This window comes from Kryptolebias marmoratus, linkage group LG10, assembly GCF_001649575.2.
Source record: "Kryptolebias marmoratus isolate JLee-2015 linkage group LG10, ASM164957v2, whole genome shotgun sequence".
In the NCBI taxonomy this organism is placed as follows: domain Eukaryota; kingdom Metazoa; phylum Chordata; class Actinopteri; order Cyprinodontiformes; family Rivulidae; genus Kryptolebias; species Kryptolebias marmoratus.
The window spans coordinates 21,647,325-21,667,513 of record NC_051439.1 but is presented as its reverse complement, the minus strand read 5'-3'; the positions used below and the strand labels follow the sequence as shown (position 1 = coordinate 21,667,513).

The window sequence follows — 20,189 nt, the reverse complement described above, 5'->3', positions numbered from 1 at the left end:
CCCCGCCCCCCGGTGTGAACACGATGCATTCTTTATCGAGCCGAGCCGAGCAGAGCCGAGTAGAGCTGGACTTCTGAAATAGGGCCAGTGTAAAAGAGGCTTTATATCCAGGATCTGGTTCCTTCAGTCATGATCCACAACAAAAACAGACCAGTCAGATAAGACCTATGCCTTTCAGCTCAGCTCTTATTAACATCACGACTGACCAAACCACCGCCCTCATTACTGAGGACGCTGCCAGGATCCATCAATCCATCAGATACTCGAACTCCTCCACTCGAGGCAAAGATCACCCCCAACCTGGAGGCAGCGTCTCACAAACTGACTAAAGCAATCCAAGACGGAGTTTGCTTCTGCAAAAGATTATAAATGAGCGTAGTTTCGACTAAGCAGAGTATATTTTTTGTAAATTCTTCAGTGTAAAGGTTTGTGCCGGACTGATTTGTTAAATCCGGTCGCTAACCACCGCTTCGTTTATCATCAGTTCTTCACTATATTTTCTTCCCCCATCAGATCACTGTGTTCAGCACTTCCCCTGCCATGTTCAGTTAATGTTTGCTTTTATTGGACAGCATTTAAGTCATTGTTTCATCCTGCTGCCTTCGTTCTTGGTTCCTTACATCACCGACTCAATGACGACAAAACGCAAAAACTGAACACCGAATGGCTTTTTATCTTAACGATTTATGTGCCTGTTTGTGTCATGGCTGCACTGATTTTTAAACCAGCTGATTACGTGTTGGACCAGAGAAAGTCCGTCTTTGCTGGCTCACAGAACAGGAAGTTTAAACATTCTTACAGACCTGTTTATGTGGCTCTTATAAAGCTATCTCTCTGTGTTCTGGAGATGAACTTTTCTTTTCTGAAACAATCAGAAGTCATAAAACAAAATGGAAACAGTGTTTTCCTGTTACTGCATTCAAGCTTGTTCTTCATTCAGAAGCCATCACTCGGACCCGGTTTGATCATCTTAATTACCTTTTTATTCAACAACCGGCACTTGAGTTCACGCAGTGAAATCAGAGTCGAAGCGTGGCGGCCTGCACCCCTGCTGGCTCCAACTTAATATTGTTTACCACCCCTATGAAGATGTCACCAACAGCAACGCTGTTTTATCCACTTACTACATTTCAAAGGAGTGCAAAGGGCCTCGTGGGTGCTTAAAACCAGCTTTAAATAGTCTTCAGCGCCGATCCTCGGGGAATTGCCTCGCGCCTTAAAAGACCTAATTTAATAAATTTGCTCTTTAGGCGTTCATCTTTTCGATTTGCATCCTCTTATTACTGATTCATTCACATGCAGCCCTTTTTTGGTCTAAATATTGCCCCTCTTAGCTAATGTTTAAGCAGACATGTATTACTCTTTCAGGAGGACCACCTACATTAGTTTCCACCGCAGCTCGGTTCATTAGCACCTCGGAGATAATACAGCAGCTGTATGCCTAATGTGAGCACAGCTAAGTTTCTAATTTAACACAAATAATTCCCCTTGATCTCGAGTGAAATTTATGCAGATGGGGGGGGATGGAGAGCGGTGCTTTAACGTGGCTCATCCAAGTAAAGTAAGTATATACATAAAATGAATTATAAATGGAAACTATGTTTCAAGTTACCGGAGGGAGTGTGTGTGTGTGTCACTAAGGAAGAGAATATTCGTAAAAGCTGTGTGAAAGTTTATAGGGCGCTATAAAAAGGAGGAATCTGGCCTTTCTGAGAGTAACACATCAGGAAATACAGACTTATTTAACTCTACCTGATAAAAAACATTTGAAAGACCACAGTGGGAAAAGTTTCTTTGTTTGTCTCAAAATGATGCAAGAACTCGTTCAAGAGAGCTGAAAATATCTGAGCCATGAACAAAAAATGAGTATATTAAAAACATTTTCAATGAAAACATTAATAGCTGTAACAGGAAATCATCCACTAGTCTCTCTGATAACTAATTTTCCTGCAAAGTTCCAACAATCATCCAAACTTAAAGTTAAAATGGTGCATCAACGTCTGCAAACAAGATCAGTTCTTCCCTGTTTTCTCTCATATCTTCAAGAGATACAACATACTCTCAGAACTGAAGTTACGTCTAATAATTATCCCCCCGTTCAAAGAAATAAAACCTGGAAAAGCTACAACACAGTCCGGCAGATTAGTTGATTATTTCTGGCTCAGATTAAGGAAGCAGAAAGTCACCGGACACACGGTAACATCTTTCATTCTTGTCTCATTTTGTTCAAAAGCCTCCATGTGAGACATTAAGGAGGGTAGTGAGCTGTGCCCACTCTTGCGGCCATGACAGTGAGACCTGAGTGTTGTGCTCCCATCAGTACCGACCGTAGCTGAAGCTGAAAATACGCCTGATTTCTGCAGTTTTTTTCACACAACACTGGATGCAGATTACACTCTTTGCTTTGCACTTGAAAACGAGATTAATTTTCTTACATCTGCATGTTTTAAACTCCACCACAACATTTCAGAGAATTTGATATTAAATTCTGCCTAATTATCCAAACTTTGTTGTTTTTATTTGTAAGTCTATCTTCAGGTAACAGGCAGAGAGCCTCAGAAGGGCCCGTCCCTGATGTAGCAACTTAATCCCAAACAATGACACTTCCCCCACCGTGCCTTACAAATCACTGTTCAATCAGCTGCACAAACTGATGTTTTATTAAAACACACCTCTGTGCAGTTTAAATGTGTAATCTCAGACATTTTTAATGCATTCAGACCTAATTTATAGGAGCAAACAGCCCTGAATATATTTTATTAGAAATCTACACATCTGGAGATGGTTTTCACAGCAATCATTATTATCAGTAGTATTTTTAGTCATTTCTGTTTTTCTGATTTGCAGATTAAATAAAGGGAAAGATATTTAAATTTTGATATTACTTCACCTTTAAGAAGGAAAGAAAAGGAGGTAGAGCTGTTAAATTTGTGTGAATAAATAAAAGTTAAAAGTGCCTGGCCTTTTCTTGTACAACTGCGTTTCAGCTTGTAAAACCCAAACATATTAAACTTTATTTAAACGTTTTCGATCATCACTTACGAAACCCGAAGCCTTACAGACCAACAACAGACCAGAACACTCCAACAGGGTTAGGATTAGTCAGCTCAATCACCGTGATGCTCCGCTTCATAAACATGTAAACAAGTTTGGTAAAAATAAAATAATCCTGATTGAGACTTCTGGAACCAAACGGTCTGAATCATACATTCACTTATTTTTAAATCCTGACTCAAAGCATTCAGTTAGTCGGTGTTTCTCCAGATCTGTGAGCTTGTTCTGATTCATAAAAGAGCTTTTGTTTTAATAAAAGCTGCAGTCTGCCGTCAACTCTGACAGCCTTGACTTGTGCCAGTTTATAGAGCTGATATTGATCCTTTCTGCAGAGCTGTAATGTCATTCCACCATGCAGTTATTTTATGAGCAGAGTTGCTGATGTTGCTTAGAAAAACAGGGTTACGCACATTTCCTTTAATGCAATATTTCACTCTGCAGCTTTCGTCTCTGACGTTGTGCATCCGAAGTCAATATATGGTTAAAAAAAAATAAAAATCTGTTTTATGGCAAATGTCATGTCATCAAATGTCAATAAGATCAAAATGTGAAACATATATGAGCTTTTGGAGCGTCGATACATCTACAAATGAAAACTTTAAGAACAGATACTGGTTGATACTCCAACGGTTTGAAGATCTGCTCAGAAATTAGAAATAATAACGTTTTACTGAAATATATTTGGTGAGATTTTAACAACATACAGAAAAAAAGAAATCCACATCTCTTTGCCTCTGCATGAAGGACTCAGTCTGAACATCTCAGCACTTTCAAACCAAAACTCAAAGAAGGCCAAAAAATAACATATTTTAGAGAACCTCTTTTTATGAATGGGTTTTACAGACAGAGATGTTGCTTAAGATGCCTTAATCAGTCCCTCCAGGATTTCACGGGCATTTTTTGTGATTGTTGCGGCTAAAATGCCTGATTTCGCGGAGCATTTTCCTAAAAGTTGCAATTTTTTTTTTACTAAAATCAATAAACAACCATAACTTTTAATACTAATATATAAACCAAAAATACTTCCTAGTTCTGTAAGATAATTCCCAACAAACATTGACATTCTCAAAAGGTGCTTTATTTGAGAACTTTGATAGCTTCTAAACTGACATTCATGAGCATTTCTGGATTGTCCCTGGTCTGCAGCTCTCCTCACATGTTTTGCAGACACAAAGTGTTTGTCGATGCGTTTATGTTCCATGATTACACTGCAGGACGTGCAAAACAGCTGCAGCTGGGGAGGAAACTGGTTTGCTGAAATCTTTGTGGGCAAATGTGAAGCATTAGCGCACATTTTGGCTTCGGTCGCTGCTCCTGCACGCTCCCGGCGTTCTGATGTTAACAGGAAGTGACGTCACGTGTCTTCTTCCTGAGTTATTTGGGGTTATTTTGTATTCCACGCTACACAAACCCACAAAGAAGAGACTAGAACGCAGAAACGGTGGCAAATCACTTTAGAAACAATAAATATTGGGTTAAAGTTGCAGGAAAGTTGCAGCGTTTTTCACGGGGTTTGCTTGATTTTGCGTCAATAGTTGCGATCGCAACATCGCAAAATCCTGGAGGGTCTGATTAGTGTGAGAACATTTTGATTTAAAAGAAATGAGCAGATGAAGACTCCCACTGATGACGTACCTGGAGCTGCTGCAGGACGGTTTCTACGGGCTGGACCTGGTTTTTACTGCAGCTCTGCTCGTACGCCACGATTACGTCTGTCAGGGACATGCAGCTTCCAGCTAAAACAGGAAGAAACACACTTCAGTGCTTTGTGCACTGCAGTAAACCATCAAAAACCAATAAAGTGAGGTTAAAAGCCTCAAACAGGATTGAAAGATTGATGTAGGTCCTTCCCTGAAACCATAAATAGACTGATAAAGTTTAATTAGAGATTTAGGTATTTAATAATTTGTTATTTTTAGTAGAAGTCCAAAAACAAGAAGCTACATTTAAAAAAAAACCCAAAAAAAAACAATCCAAGAACCAATAAGAATAGTCTCTTCAAAAGAAAAAAATAAATAAAACGGTCCCAACTGATGAACAGTCAAAGCCCCAAATGACTCAATTTATTTTAAATAAAAGTCCAATGATTAGTTTAAAATACTAGTTGAAACCAAATGACTACCCATCTACCCCCAAACTACAGTCATTGATAAAACATGAGCAACCCAGTCTTATAACTTCATTATAATCATTATTATTTGTACTAATATTGTTATTATTATTATTACTTAGCATTGCATTTCCTTGTTCTATCTAAAATATTACGGCTAAAATTCAAAAGGCGGCAAAATAACATATATATTTTAAAAAATTGGTTTTATGACTGATGCAACTGAAAATAAAGCCAAACTCAATATTTCGATATCTAAATGTGAGGTTTTAAAGCTGCCTGCAGTGAGGAGTTTGGGTCTGCAGCAGCTATTTCAACTTTCTCACAAATTCTGCTCTTTCTGAACTAAATGTAAAGTTAAAATAGTGACAAAGATGAGGGACTTTATGCATTCTGTGACTGCTTTCCCTCTTTAATGTGGAAATAAACAGCGGCTCACCTGATCTGTCAGAGTCCCTGTGCTCAGCAAAGCCTGATACTATCTTTTCATCAGGAGGGAACGACACACGTTTTCCTCTTTTTTTTCTTCTCTTCTGGGTTTTGGAGGAAAAGTCTGCACTGTCCTCACTTTGCTCGCCGCTGTCACTGCAGCGTGTCATCTCTCTTTAGACCCAGGAGCGATCTTGAGTTCAGCTCAGTCAGGAAACTGTCCTGGTTGGAAACATGGCCGCAGATGCTGAAGTTCTCCTGACTGAAAGCAGGAAACAAGCAGCTGAAGCAGCGGCCCTCTTTCAGCTTCTCTCTCCACTCTGTGGCACCTGGAAAGACAAGACACTAAAGAACCAATATCTTATTCATGAGTTGTGCACCAGGTTGCAGGTGATACCCAATATGTTTGTATCAAATGACACATTCAAAACATATAAGGCTTTGAACATTTACATACCTATTCAAATTCAGCCTTTGCAACAACAGTCAGGAGTGCACAGACAATGAGCTGGGCAGGTATGCTGATTTTTTTTCTGCTTCATTAAAAGCATTACACATATTGATGTCTTATGATTCTTTCAAGAAAACAGCAGCTGTTGTTTCCAACAACTGAAAAATGCTAAAAAGGTTGCTGTTACTATCAAGCAACAGACTTGAGATTTAATATTTTCCCCATATTATGGATTTCATTTAAAAGAACGCTACATATTAAAGCTGGCACAATTTGAATTACTTTGCCCTCTAAACACACTGCATAGAAAATTTGAGAATTTGATCGGATTTGTTTGGGCCTACCTGCCAACATCCACTCACATACAAGCAAGGAAGAAAAGCTAATAAGTTCTTTGAATATCCTTTTCAATACCTTCTTCAACTGTCTGAAATATCTTCTACCACCATTCATTGACCCCATGAACATTTTTTAATGAGGTTGAAAGAAAAAAGGAGTTAAAACAAAAATGATAATTTTGTTAATGATGATCCAAACATCGTGATGCATTCATAGGTCCTTGGAGATGAGAGTACTTAGAAGCGTTTATTACACTAAACTTAAATTTTAAAATTAAAATTTTAAAAATGAAATTAAAAAAGACAACTTCTTTATAAGTGGCCTCATAGTTTTTCACTAACTAGAAACTACTCCCCATGATCATGATCCATGAATCTAAAGAAACCGTAGAAGTACTTTGTCTAATGTTTTTGGTATAATGAAAGTGCCAAAACCTACTGTGTTTACTGAGTAAGTTGTTTTATAAGGAGAGGCCTGAAATGAAACAAAAAACGGTGTTAAAAAGCAGAGTTTCCCACTTTTCGTGGCGCTTTTTCTGATATTTTTGAGTTAAAAAGCAAAGCTTCCAATTGTTTCGTGGACATTGAATGCAGCTTTACGTTCAGGACGTTACGCAGCGTAACTGACCAATAGAACAACGTAGCGTCGTGACGCTGCTTCCTGAGCGGTAGTTTTGCTGAAAGTTCGGTCCTGTAAGGTTTTTACTCAATAATCAACCATAAACAACAAAGTGACGGTGCGTATTCTCCTTATACCTAACAGAAATGTGTTTTCTCTTCCTGGAGAACAGATGTTCAGATCCGTTTGTTGATAAATAGCCGGGCAGAGCAGCAGAATTGAGGCTGCGCAGTTAGCATGAGAGCTAACTAGCTCTAAACCATGATAGTTTTGTATTTCCAAACTGAGGTTAAAAGAGTTTCTGCTTAGGAATAGATTATCTTGGATCTAAAAGAGGCTGTAGTCTTTTTCTCAGAGCATATTTGTAACTAAAGCTGTTAAACTGACTAAACCGACGTTAGCTTGGTTTCTGTTTAGTATTTTATTTCTTATTGACGGATGTGAAAAAGTTGTTTCTGTTTGAAACAAAGTTTCTCAGGGGCGTTCACGTGAAAGAAAAAGGATTTAAACGAAAAAATAAATAAAATACTCTAATTGTCACGTAAGCCAAAGTTCTGGTTTCAGTTCGGATCCTTTTCAGAACACCGGTTTGTTTCTGCGCCTCAGTTACGTCATGACGTCACTGTAAGGAGATCTGGTTCAATCTTATTTATTAAACGTGTGCCTCCTGTGGCACACAATCAGATAGCCAAAAAAGTACATTATAACATGTAAAATAAATCTTTGTATTTTGTTAATTTAAAAAACTAAAAAAAAAAAGCCATAAAACGTCAGCATTCATTGGCTGCTCTGATGCTTTTCCCACTTAATCATGATCCCAAATTTATTTATTTATCTTGATAAGTAAGTCTGAATGTCGCTTTGAAGAATGTGGCTGCAAAGCATTATGGAATAGATGGTAAGACTGTCCAGTTTTACAAATAAAACAAACTGAAGCTTTTTTTTCCTATTTACATCCACTCAGATGCCACTTGTGTGTATTTTAAGGTGTGTTTTTTCATGAAAAATTATGTTTATAGCTTTCTGAGGATGTACCAACTTTCCCTCCAGATTTTGTTAGAGCTGATGTTAAGTGCTGGGAGGGTCAGCGCCAGGGAGATTGGCTGACCAATCAGAACAACCAGGACTCTTTGGCAGATTTTCCTTCAAACTATTCAAAAGCAAACATCTGTTTGTGAAATACGCCATGGAAGTTTTCCTCTGTAAAGCAGGAATCAACTCTTAACGGCTCTAACTGCCTTTCAGATGCCTCCTAAAGCCAAAGCGGCAGGGAAAGGAAGAGCTCCTGCAAAGCGGAAGCTGGCGGAGGAGTTTCCACCGGGAGAAGTTCTGACAGACACCGGAAAGAAGTCCTGGAAGCTGGGTGCTCCGATCGGCAAAGGGGGGTTTGGACTCATCTATCTGGGTATGAGGAATCTGAAGTGTGCAGTTAATATAGACACTAGAAGTTTTTTTTTCATCGGATGATATCCTTTGTGAAAAGAAACTTTGATGACACACAACATTTGTAATAGTTCCAAATTTTTAAAGTATAGCTGTGCAATCTTTTGTGTTTTTAACCTTCGTTTCTTTTCTCACTAGCTGATCAAAACTCTGACAAATCTGTTGGTGCCGACGCTCGCTACGTCATTAAAGTGGTAAGACTGAGATGTTTTGTGTCGCTTCCAGAGAAGTTTATCCTAACTGTCAGCGAGCTGGGAGGTCACCTTTCTGTTTAGATTCAGTTTGTTTTTGATTTGATAAAACTGCATACATTTCTGCTCCAGTCGTCCTTTTGCACCGTGCCGGGGTTCGGTTCATCAGCCATTCAGAGAACTCCTTCAGAAGTGAATAAAGTAAAACCAGTTTAAGCCGAATTCGCTTTAAAGATCTGAGTGAAATCTGCAGCTCGAAACAAAACAACAAAATCACAGATACACAACCTTATAAGTGAGAAAAATGGAGGCAAACACTAAAAGCTGTTCTTTCTTGTAATTGGTCGATGTAGATTTACAATCGTGGTAATCCCATTTGCTTTAACAGATGTCAGCTGGAAGTCTTTCTTTGGTTCTAAATACATTTCAACGCTCATTCAAAAGGTTTCTTCAGTTCTGACTGATGGGGACTTTCAGGCTTCTACTGTTGATTTATGGGATGGTATTGTTGCAAAAACAGCCCAGGAATCAGTTCAGCAGTTTAGGGCGAAAAAGTCCAAATATTCTTACAAACAAAAGGCAAAAATTCTGTTAAACTCTGTGAAATTAATTACATCTTCAAGAACAAAGGAGTTCTGATCTCAGTTTGGAGGCTGAGTTATCAGCTACATGGAACAGGGAATCTTTTAAAAGTTATTTCCACTATTTAAAACAAATCAAACCTTAAAAGAATAATAGCAATTCAAGCTGCGGTATGTTGTGAATGTTTGCATCAGATAGTCTCTCTGACCCGGTACGCTCACCAAGTGTTGTACACTGGAAAGGTGCTGCAGGTAAGAGAGTTACTGCTGATATTTGATGTCCACAAAAAAAAAAAAAAAAGAGAAATCTGAACTGTCCCTTTGTTTCTTTAGCTTGCTTCCTGTTTATCTGTTGACGTTCCCAGTTTAATCCAGACTGTGCTTGTTCTACAGGAGCCCAGGGAGAACGGACCGCTGTTCTCCGAGCTGAAATTTTACATGCGAGCTGCCAAGCCCGACATCAGTGAGTCACATTATCATTCACCATCAGAGTTCGTCTTGTGATCATAACAACGGCGCGTCTCTGCAGCAGGACAAACAAATAAAAGAAAGCCAACTTTCTTAATTAAAACGGCCGTGTTGCAGCAGAGGCTCAGAGGGGCCCTGAAGTGGGGGTGGAGCTCCGTTGGCCCCCAGGCCACAGCTTTGCATTTTATATAACAACAATCCAAATGTCAGTCTCCCCTGACAATTAACTGTTATATTACTAAGGAACCAAAGACTCATATTTTATTCATGCGGGAATCTCACGTTGTTGGTAAATATTTGCCCCGGCAGCAGATTAGCTTGCAGCCATCCTGGACCCCCTCCCACCCCACCCCACCCCACCCCAAACACACACAGAAATACTCTCACGGCTTAACATCACCCACATACACCAACAGCAGAAAATATCGTCTTCCCAGACTGCCTGGTTTACGTGACTCTACGTTTGTGAATTTCTGACCCGTTTTCTCTTGTGTTGCAGTTGAGCACTGGATGAAGTCTCACAAGTTAAATCACCTGGGGGTTCCCAGGTACTGGGGCTCAGGTCTGCACGAGAAAGGGGGCGAAAGGTGAGCAGGGCACTTGAAGAGTAACTTGAGTTTGGGTTCGGGTTTTAAAGTCCAGGACGACCTCTCTGTGCCCGCAGGTATCGGTTCATGGTTATTGACAGACTTGGCACAGACTTGCAGAAGAAGTTTGAGGAATGTGGAAGGAGATTCCCCAGAAAGCTGGTCCTGCAGCTCGGCCTTCGGCTGGTCGGTTCTGTGAAAAAAATCAAAGTTTTAATTGTTCTAGAAATGATTTGGTTTGTTTTAAACTGTTTGTTCTGTTGCAGCTGGACACTCTGGAGTTTATCCACGAGCACGAGTACGTGCACGCCGACGTCAAGGCGTCAAACCTCATGTTGAGCCACAGCAATCCGAACCAGGTCGGTACCAGCAGAACCACCCTGCTGCTGTTAGGTGTTTGTTGTCAGGAATCAGAGGTGCTGTGACCGCAGAGATGGTTGGGATTCTTGTTGTTCTTCCACTCATACTGCTTTAATAGATTCAATTAAGGTCTGTGTGTGTGTGTGTGTGTGTTGAAAAACTGGGAAATTAAAAGCAACAGCAAAGAGCTTTTTCCACCAAACAAGGTGGGGGCAGGGGCAAATATTTAATTTGGAGATTAATAATGTATCAGTGGTGTTGTTATTAAAGAGCTAATTATAAATGACAATTTAAAAATCAGCCCCTCAGGATTTTAGCATTAGGTAGGGTGACTGTTTGTTAATTTAATTTTTATTCTCCTAATGCTCCTCCGTGCTGCAGCTGAACAAAAGTATTATTTAAAAAATATTTATATAAAGGTACACAAATTTAAAATCATGAAGACCAAACAGAATTTTCTCGTATCGATGGTTATTGTGTCAGCAAAGTGTTTTGTTTACACTGAGTTTGGACCCACATTTCAGAAGATCAATATATGGAAAACTACCGTTTCAAACTGCACCATTAGATATCGTTCAGAAGAACCTTTTTATGTTTGAATTCAGACTTTGTAATGATTACCTTTAAGGTTTCTTCCATGGAGAAGGCCAATTATTGTCAATTCAGTTTGTTAGGACTCCCAGAATTGTCTTTTTTAGTTTTGAATGATCAAACATGGATTATTCATAATGTTGTGTGTCTATGAGTATGACTGGGTGGAAATAATTTAGCTGCACTGAAGCAGAAAGGCTGATGGTCTGAGTATACAGACACATCTGTACTTTCTGGGTTCTGGTCAGTCTGTGTCTGCTTTGTACCCAGAGGTTGTTATTTCACGCTCGTTAAAGACGAAACTGTTGCTACTTTGCATCCTGCTGCCGTTAAAATTCAACAATCCCCTCCGGTTTGTTGGTTGTCATCACTAAAATAATGTTCATATGATCTCGTTCCTTTGGTTTCATTCCCCTCCTCTCCATCTCTTCAGTTTTAATTTGACTGTTTACCCGGTAACAAGATGGCACCTTCTTTTTTCCTCCCAGAGCTGAAGTGTTTCTCTGTTGCGTTGCAGGTTTACCTGGTTGATTATGGGCTGGCGTACAGGTACACACCCGAAGGCAACCACAAGGAGTACAAGGAAGATCCAAAGAAATGTCACGACGGTACCATCGAGTTCACAAGCATCGACGCCCACAAAGGAGTATGTAGGTACCCCCGAATTAAAAAAAAGACAACTGGAGGGCACAACTGCCATGTTTAATTATAAAAACACAAGGTTCAACTGATTCAGTTCTGTAACATTTTTACCTTCTTTAAATTTGTTTTTAACCTGATAATTAAAACTCCTAAAATGTGTTTGAGATGAGTGTCCTTTCCAGCTCTTCTTACACACATTTACACACACAACTAAAATCAGAAAGGACACAAAGTCAGAAGAGTTCCTCATCAGTCCCTGCAGGTCAAAATGGGACATTTCTATCAGCCAGATAACTACTGAAGGGGCGTTGTAGCCAAAACAGACCATCACATCAGTTTCATCAGCATAAAAATGAAAACTATTGATTGGTTTCATTTTTATACAAAACAAAAAGGTGAGGTTCCCAGGACTGATCCACAGAGACGTGTCTGACACCAGCATCAGGCACCTTCAGATCTCAGACTCTGAGAGGTTTAAAAACCAGGAATCTCCTCAAAAGAAACATCTTTAGGAGCATCTTCTCTGGTTTCATTTGCACTGCAGATGAAAAAGTTTAATTTCTGTGATAAATATTGGTTCAAAGCTCAAGCTTGGATGTTGGTTTGGTTCATCTCTGCTTTGTTCAGGTTTTTAAAAAGGCTAAAAAAGGACCACATAAAATCACATCTATGAACTCTGCAGTTCCTGAACACCAAAACAAAAAGGAGCTGCCTTCAGTCGTTACAGGAACTGTGAAAACACTTATCAGTGATTCTTTACTTCAATGCTGTGTAATTTATTACCTCAATAAGTCAATAAAAAGGGTTGTTTATTATCTACAGATTCAGTAAAACAATTATGGCTGCTGTGTGGATCAGTGATGTCTGTGTTGAAGGAGGAAGGTTCTCTGGAATCAGATTGATATTGATCTCATCTCAAAATGGGAAACAAAGCAAATAAGTGTTTTCTTTCCAGAAAGTTGATATGAAACAGTTTAAAGACATTTATTTTGTTGTATTTTAGCAGTCTGCAGGCTGACGTGCTTGTTTGTCTGCAGCTCCTTGCAGGCGCAGCGACCTGGAGATCCTGTCTTACTGCATGGTTCAGTGGCTGAGTGGTCGGCTGCCGTGGGAGGACAGGCTGCAGGACCCCCAGTACGTCAGAGACTCCAAGATCAGGTGGGACAAACACTTCCAGGCAGATTCAAAAGCTACGGAATCTCAGGGGAGAAATTTGAACCAAATGTTTTTCTTCACAGGAGTCGAGAAAACATCAGAGAGTTTATGTCTCAGTGTTTCTCCCCTCAGGACAAGCCAGGTATGGACCACAAACACACTTTAAATGTTTTCACGACACCGGTGGTCTGATTCAGGACAGACGTCCACTGAAACACAGAGAAAAGGTTCGTTCCAGCTGTAAACGGCTGTTGTGACGTCTGTTGTCTCTTAGCGGTGAGAGCCGTCCTGATTCTCTGACCTGAAGGCAGAGCGTCGCCTCAGACTGAGGAGACGTCACAGCTCCTGCCTTCTGCTTGGTTGAGCACAAACAAACTGTTGTTTACAACTCCATCTGTGTGTTTGTGTGTGACCGTGTGTCACGTCTGAGGAGAATCACTCCAAACAGAACGAAGCAGAGTCGGTGTGTAACACAGCAACGCTCCGGGGTTATCGCTCAATGCAAGTTCATCTGCATAAACATAACAACACATTTACTGCCAAACAGAAGACGTGCAAGGCTGGACCGCAGCTTTTTGTTCTGCTGTATGAAAAAGAAAACAGGACTTCCAAAATGATTAATGTGGTCTTTTAGAGGATACTTCCTGTCCTGATAAATAAAAGGTTTCAGTTCATGGTGACCTGGTGCATCCTCCTGTTCCAGATGAGATCCAGAAGTTCATGGAGGAGGTGAACTCCATGGGATACAAGGACAGACCGCCGTACGAGAAGCTGCGCTCCATCCTGCAGAACGGACTGAAGGCCATCCAGGCGAAAGACGACGGCCAGCTGGAGTTCCCACCTGTCAGTGGAGCGCTGGCAGCTCCAGTCAAGGTCAGGACACACCACGACGCCAAGACCGTCAGGGTTCGGCTTGGGGTTCGGCTCAGGTTTGGCTCGGGGTTCGGCTCGGGGTTCGGCTCAGGGTTCAGCTCAGGGTTTGGCTCAGGTTTGGTTTCAGCTCAGGGTTCGACTCAGGGTTCAGCTCGGGGTTCAGCTCGGGGTTTCGGCTCAGGTTTGGCTCAGGTTTGGTTTCAGCTCAGGGTTCAGCTCAGGGTTCGGCTCGGGTTTGGTTTTGGCTCAGGGTTTGGCTCGGGTTTCGGCTTGGGTTTCGGCTCAGGGTTCGGCTGTTGATCAGTGAACAGACCAGTCTGACATCTAAAGTGTCCTGAAGCTCAGATCTTAGGCTCTGGTTCTGGTTCTGCACTGTGGGAAGTCCAGTTCTTTTAACAGACATCACTGCCATAAAATTCACAATTACATCTTTTGTTTTTAAGGTACTAAACATTTAATGTTTACTAACTTCCGTTGTGAATTAAATACAAGTTTATGACATTTGCAAAGTATTGCTTTCTGTTGTTATTTACATTTTTACTGCAAATCCCAACGTTTTGGAATTCTGGGTTAATTATGCTTCATGTTTGCTTATTCTGTTTAATTTTACCTTTCTGGTTTTTTACAAATCTGTGTTCAGATTTAGTGTTTTGTGTTGCTGCCGTGGCCTCGTGTCGTCTCCCTGTGACGAGGCTAGCAGGCTTCGGCGCTGGTTATTGTATGTAATTATCCCGCCAATCTGTTCCCCTCAGCGGGCGCCGCGCAGCCATCCTGAGACAGCAATTGTCAAAATGGAGGCAGAAATGAAAACGGGGAGGAGTTGATGATCTTCGATGAACCCTCGACTCCGAGGACGTTGCCGGCTTCTGTCAGAAACGCTCTCGCTCTCGTTGATCTCTGCAGGATGGAGATGATGAAGAACTGAGCCAGAGGTTTCTCTGGGCGCAAAGATCTGAATCAATCAGGCGTCTCAAAGCCGTCTCAGGAGTACTTTTTATTTTGACAACTGCGCTTGACCTCTGCTCTGACAGAAAACATATCCAGGTCTCAAAAGATCTGCCTTTCTTCATTTCAAAAGTCCATTCCGGTAGATTAGGTCAAGAAGCGGGGCTCAGCTGAGGGTGGGTACGATGTGAGCAGTGGAATTATCTGTGCACCCTGGAATCCAGTTAAGCTAATCGTGGGCATGCTAATAAGCTGAGATTGTCAAAAACTAGCTGCAAACATACAGGATGAGACTGCAGACACATATCTGCTCTCAGACACATTATTACAGTGCTGTATCCAGTGAGGATTTTTTTGTTTTCGTCTCCAGAAGGCACCCAAACGAAAGAAAGCAGCTGAAAAAGTGGAGGAAAGTGACGATGATGGAAGTCCCGTCAAGAAAAAAAGAGCCTCAAAGAAAAAAGGTGGGCCTCCTTTCCTCTAACGAGAGTTCATCCGGTGTGTAAAAATGTTCAGAGCTGTTTAACTCTGCAGAACTGTTTCCTGCAGAACTTAACGGAGTGAAGGAAACTCCCAAAGCTGCTCCAAGACCCCGAAAGGCTCCTGGCTCTGGAAAACGGGGGAAACCCAAATCCAGACTGGTGGAGACGGCCACCCAGACGTCGCCTGGACTCGCCCTGAAATCCAGAGGAAGGAAGAAAGCCGCTTCGTAAACACTGACCTGTTTCTGCACTCCTTTATTTCGTTGTTTTTGTTTCTTAAATAAACGCCTGGTAGATATTTGTGCTGAGAGATGTTTAGCTGTGATGTACCTCTGTGAAGCCTGTTTGAAATAAAGAGGAAACTTTAAAGAGTTCTTTGGTTTTTCCTCAATATTTCAGCTTCAGGGTGAAGAGAAACACAAGTGGAACCACTTTCATCAACATTTTTATTTCACAGCATAAGGGATAAAAATGGATGAATTCCAGCTGAAATATTAAATGTTCATATATGAACTTTTACAGACGTTCTACAGGATGATGGAGTTAGAAAAATGTTCTGTAGGTTAATTTGTAGGGCAGGAGATAAATATTTAAATTCATCTACACACACCTATAAACTTATAAAAAGTCCCATAAATCCTCTTTCTGCTGGTTTATAATACTTTGTTACATTCAAACATCATATCAGCTGTTTCTCTCAGATCTTTCTATGGAAGCAGAGTAAACACTGATGTTGATTTTCAGGTTAAAACAAATAAAAAAACACTATAAATAGCTCCATGCTCTTTATTAAACACCTGAAAGTGGCCAATGATGCATCTATAAAAACATCTTTTCAACAGTAAATTATTAAAAAGGCATTTCTTGAAGTAATGCTCATCACGCCAGAGTTTGAGATTATATTCTATGTTGAGACATGAGTTATAATTGTTTTGGTCAAACCTTAAAATAACATGTATGATATGAGGTGTTAGTATCTGTTTGTGTTGGCTAAAGTTGATTAGCTGAGGCAGAAATCTAACATTAGTCTGACTGAAATGCATCCAGTGATTCATGAGATATTTTTCTAACAGACTGAGATGCTCGAGACAGAAACGTGTTTTGTAAAGAAAAAGCTCCCCCACTGAGGGTCTCCGTGTTCCTGACGGAGACAGGGTCACGATGGCGTCTCCGTCGTTTGAAATGTCTCATATTTGACAGGAAGTGGTGTCAGACCATCACAACGAGCGTGCACGACAACATTTCATGCTTCAGAAGCTGCTGACAAGCTGTCCATTCCCCCCCCCCCCTCCTCCCTCATTAACTCCCAACAGGCTCCCTCCCCATGGAGGAAGACATCTCCACTAATGTTGGCGATGTGAGGGCCCTCGGGGGCCCCTGCGGCGGCTGGTGGCTTGCTATTGATTGTTGCAGCCTCCTCAGGAGTAAAGAGCCCCCACCACATTGACCCGAGGGGCGCCGCAGCCGTGGGCCCACAGCAGGGGGCAGTAGTACATAATGATAGCAAATGGATGTGTGAGAGTGGGGGCAGGGGCAGGGCCAGGGCTGGAAAGTGGAGGTGAGAGAGGGGTCATCTTACCTGGACGTCCTCGGCGGAGTGAGAACGCCTCGCAGCGGTCGACTAACCGCCGCCCCTATGATACGAACACCAACCCTCCCCAGAACTCAATAACACTTTCCCCAACCAGTGGGTTTCCTGTGTTTGGGACAATTGTTAGTGTTTTCAGTTTTTTTTTTTTTTGTGGTGGGGGTCCAAAAACTTCCAACTAAAGACAAGCTGAAACTCATGCAGCTTATCGGCTTTTTTAACCAAAACAAACCCAACAATAACACACCAACTCACACTGTCACACCATTACACAAACTAATCCAAAGAACAGCGAGTGAACAGTCCGTCCTTTCTGCTTCAGCATGAGTTAGGAGCTGAAGTGTCAGCCAGCTGCTTCGGTGTGTGTCGCTCTGTAAAAGCAGAAGTTTGAGCAGTTTGATGCAATGCCAAGGTGGTAAGACAACAGCAATGAGTTTACAGAAGCAACCGTTGCTGCTTATCAATATGGGAAGGGTTAAAGGTCATTTCCAAACTTTGGAGTCCACAGGGACACTCTCACAAACATTTCAACACTTCTATTTCTAACATTTGTCAACCCACTACTGTTGTGCCTTTGAGCCACCAGGCGAGGTGGAAACAGCCATGACAGTCACTGTGTAGAAAGGTAAGCCGGCTTCGAGGCTCAAGGATGTGTGACCAACCAGCCACTGGGTTTAAAAGCAACTTTACATTTAGCAAAATAAAAACAAAGAAGTTCGCTTATCTGCTATAATTTAGCATGTTTTGAAAACGATACAAAGGAGTCGTCCTGAGTTCTGCTCCACTCCTCTTTTGGTTCCACAAAGCTTGCCTCATTTCTGAAAGCTCACATCTATGTGAGACACGGTGAGCTTCACTAATGATTCATGAAGGGTCAGAGGCAGCTTGAAGGCAGACTGGTCTGTGAAAGTGCCTCATAATTCAGAATAAAGACAGATTATCCTCAAGACGGGAAATTCACCTCAGGTCGAACCATGCAATGCTCCAATAAATAAATTAATTAATTAAATAAGGTGCCATGTCAGACTCTTCAGGCCTTAATTAGCAAATTAAAGGTTAAAGTTTGTGACAGTACAATAAAAGAAGACTGAATAAGTGTTTTTGTTTTTTTAAGGGTTGCAGTTCTCTAAAAAAAATATGGCAACAAAAGTTAGGTTTGTAAAGTTTTACTTGAATTAATGACATGACTCCTGGAACAAAACAAGCCTAAAGTTTGGCAAAAAGTCATGCCAACTGTCAAGCACGGTAGCGAAAGGCTGATGGTTTGGGCTCCTTGCAGTCATTGAGTTGACCCTGAAAGGATCCTGGAGTCAAATGTGAGGACATCTGTTGGACCAAACAGGACAATGATCCCAAACACAGCAGCTAATCTACAACAGAACGGCTCAAAAAGAGGAGAATCACTTACTTGAATGCACTCTTTTACCAAAAAGAATTCAAAGAAACAACAAAGTGTAAAGCTAAAACCTGCCATTCAGCACACTGAGGAAATTAAAAGCATTCACATTATCCACAACTTCCCTTAATGATGTCGTTTAAGTATTTGGTTGTACTTTCTGCCAGGAAATGGCCAAACTAACAGCAAAGAAAAAACAACAAAATACTTCTTTAATTGAAGGCAGTTCGGTGCTAATCTGGTCTAAATCCAAACTGAGACAGTAAAGAACTGTATGGTCCAATATTTTACAGGATTTTAGACATTCTGTGGAGAGCAGAACAACATATTGGCTCCTGTTACGGCACAGAATCAGATCTGAAGAAGTTTTAAAGAAGTCGTTTTTTTGTTTCATTGTGTTCTAATGTAAATGGCACGCAGCTCTTTGTCTTGCACAGGTGAATAATGTGTGTCAGTGGCCTCCTGCGTCTCCTCTCTGCCATCTCTATCTCTTCGATTGTCACAGCTTCAACAAGAAATCTGCATTTCACCCTCCTCTCACACACACACACACTCATCCACCTTCCAACCCAAAAAACTTTCCAACAGTTGCAATCATCCACACCTACCTCAAACTCCTGGATGAAAAGATGCAATGAAATTTCACTGTTTGTGGTGTAATTTAATCCCCCCTTTTTCCCTTTTCTGGTCCAAGCAACACAGAGAAATATGCACACAGGTTCCAGGTGTGGGGGTGGTGTGTGGGTGAAGTTACGCTACATTTGCCATTCTAGTTGTGTGTAAATATTAGAAAGCAGCGGGTTGCTGGCGCGGGGAGAAGCCAGCACTAAGACGGGCGTCCTTATCGGTTTTGTGTTCAGACTGCGGCGTGCTCCTGCTGTTTGTAATCTGCAGCCGCCGCTGTGAGCAAAACTGGACAGGCATTTATTGTCCCAGCAGGAGGACGCTTGACAAGAGAATGTTAAGCACTCAGCTACCTGCAATTTTCACAAGGCGATAGCAGACATGATAAAATATACACACACATTTAATTTCATCTTTTCAGCTTTTTTTTTTTTTTTCCTGAGAGAAGAAGCAGCAGTGAAATTGGAACTTAGAAAGTCCTTTTCTCTGCTGCTGATTCTTCTTGTTTTGTGGACCAGGTGTCACAATACAGACCCAACATGTTTCTGCACACTGGAGGCCAAATGAAGGCTTTAATTCGACAGGAGGGGGGTCCTCTCCTGGCTCAGTGCCTCTTCAGCACCTTCACACACTCACACAGATACATTTATAACCTCACCTATGAATTTAAGGGACATTTAATTTGGATTAATATGGACCTGAAGCGTGTAGCTCACTGGGTGGTGCATTTGCATGGAAGTTTCCAAAATGTCAAACGAGGGTTGTCAACTTCCTGGTCTGAGTCTTCAAGCCTTGCTCTTGTGCCACATAAATTTTGAACATATTTGAAAAATTTAAACAACAAATTTTCTCTTAAAATTTCCCAAGCCCTTCTTAATTTAGTCTCTGTAAATCTGGAGTGCTGGAGCTGTGATTACTTTTCGCAAACTGTCATTCCAAGTGAAGATTTGTGTGTTTCATCCCAACTTGTGTGTCTCCAACAAGTTTGAAAGGTAGTATCTCACTGGGATCAGATGAAACGACAACAAAGTCGATCATTGAACTGCGACCTAGGGTGTCCTGGTGCCAAGAGCACATATGGACACCCTTATGTTTGAACATGGTGTTCGTTATGGATAATCCATGACGAGCACAGAAGTCCAACAACAGAACACCGTTCGGGTTCAGATCAGGGGGGCCGTTCCTCCCAACCACACCCCTCCAGGTCTCACTGTCATTGCCCACGTGAGCATTGAAGTCCCCCAGCAGAACAAGGGAGTCCC

General features: G+C 41.3%; 2 protein-coding genes across 2 annotated transcripts in view; one reads left to right on the top strand and one right to left on the bottom strand.

Moving 5' to 3' along the window:
• The window catches only part of si:dkey-288a3.2 (protein phosphatase 1 regulatory subunit 37), a 34,458-nt gene extending 28,539 nt beyond the window's left edge, over positions 1 to 5,919 (bottom strand). The window contains exons 1-2 of the mRNA XM_037977760.1: positions 5,604 to 5,919; positions 4,690 to 4,790 (exon numbers count right to left, since the gene is read on the bottom strand). Coding sequence (XP_037833688.1) covers positions 4,690 to 4,790; positions 5,604 to 5,763 — 261 coding nt within the window. The 5' untranslated portion in view covers positions 5,764 to 5,919. The remainder of the gene's footprint in view (positions 1 to 4,689; positions 4,791 to 5,603) is intronic.
• A 1,092-nt stretch (positions 5,920 to 7,011) lies between these two features.
• On the top strand, positions 7,012 to 15,693 carry vrk1 (VRK serine/threonine kinase 1). The gene is made up of 13 exons (XM_017431657.3): positions 7,012 to 7,119; positions 8,247 to 8,406; positions 8,583 to 8,638; positions 9,610 to 9,679; positions 10,184 to 10,271; positions 10,349 to 10,457; positions 10,538 to 10,630; positions 11,740 to 11,872; positions 12,902 to 13,022; positions 13,103 to 13,161; positions 13,723 to 13,892; positions 15,208 to 15,301; positions 15,387 to 15,693. Exons 2-13 carry the CDS (start codon positions 8,247 to 8,249, stop codon positions 15,548 to 15,550), a joined length of 1,317 nt encoding a protein of 438 aa, XP_017287146.1. The 5' UTR covers positions 7,012 to 7,119; the 3' UTR covers positions 15,551 to 15,693.
• Positions 15,694 to 20,189: the final 4,496 nt, after the last annotated feature.

Bases quoted from the DNA above. Each gene is read 5' to 3' on its own strand.
- vrk1 (XM_017431657.3), top strand. From the start codon at position 8,247: ATGCCTCCTAAAGCCAAAGCGGCAGGGAAAGGAAGAGCTCCTGCAAAG. The intron at 10,458-10,537 runs GTCGGTTCTGTG...GTTCTGTTGCAG, and splicing joins TGCAGCTCGGCCTTCGGCTG to CTGGACACTCTGGAGTTTAT. The intron at 11,873-12,901 runs GTAGGTACCCCC...GTTTGTCTGCAG, and splicing joins CGACGCCCACAAAGGAGTAT to CTCCTTGCAGGCGCAGCGAC.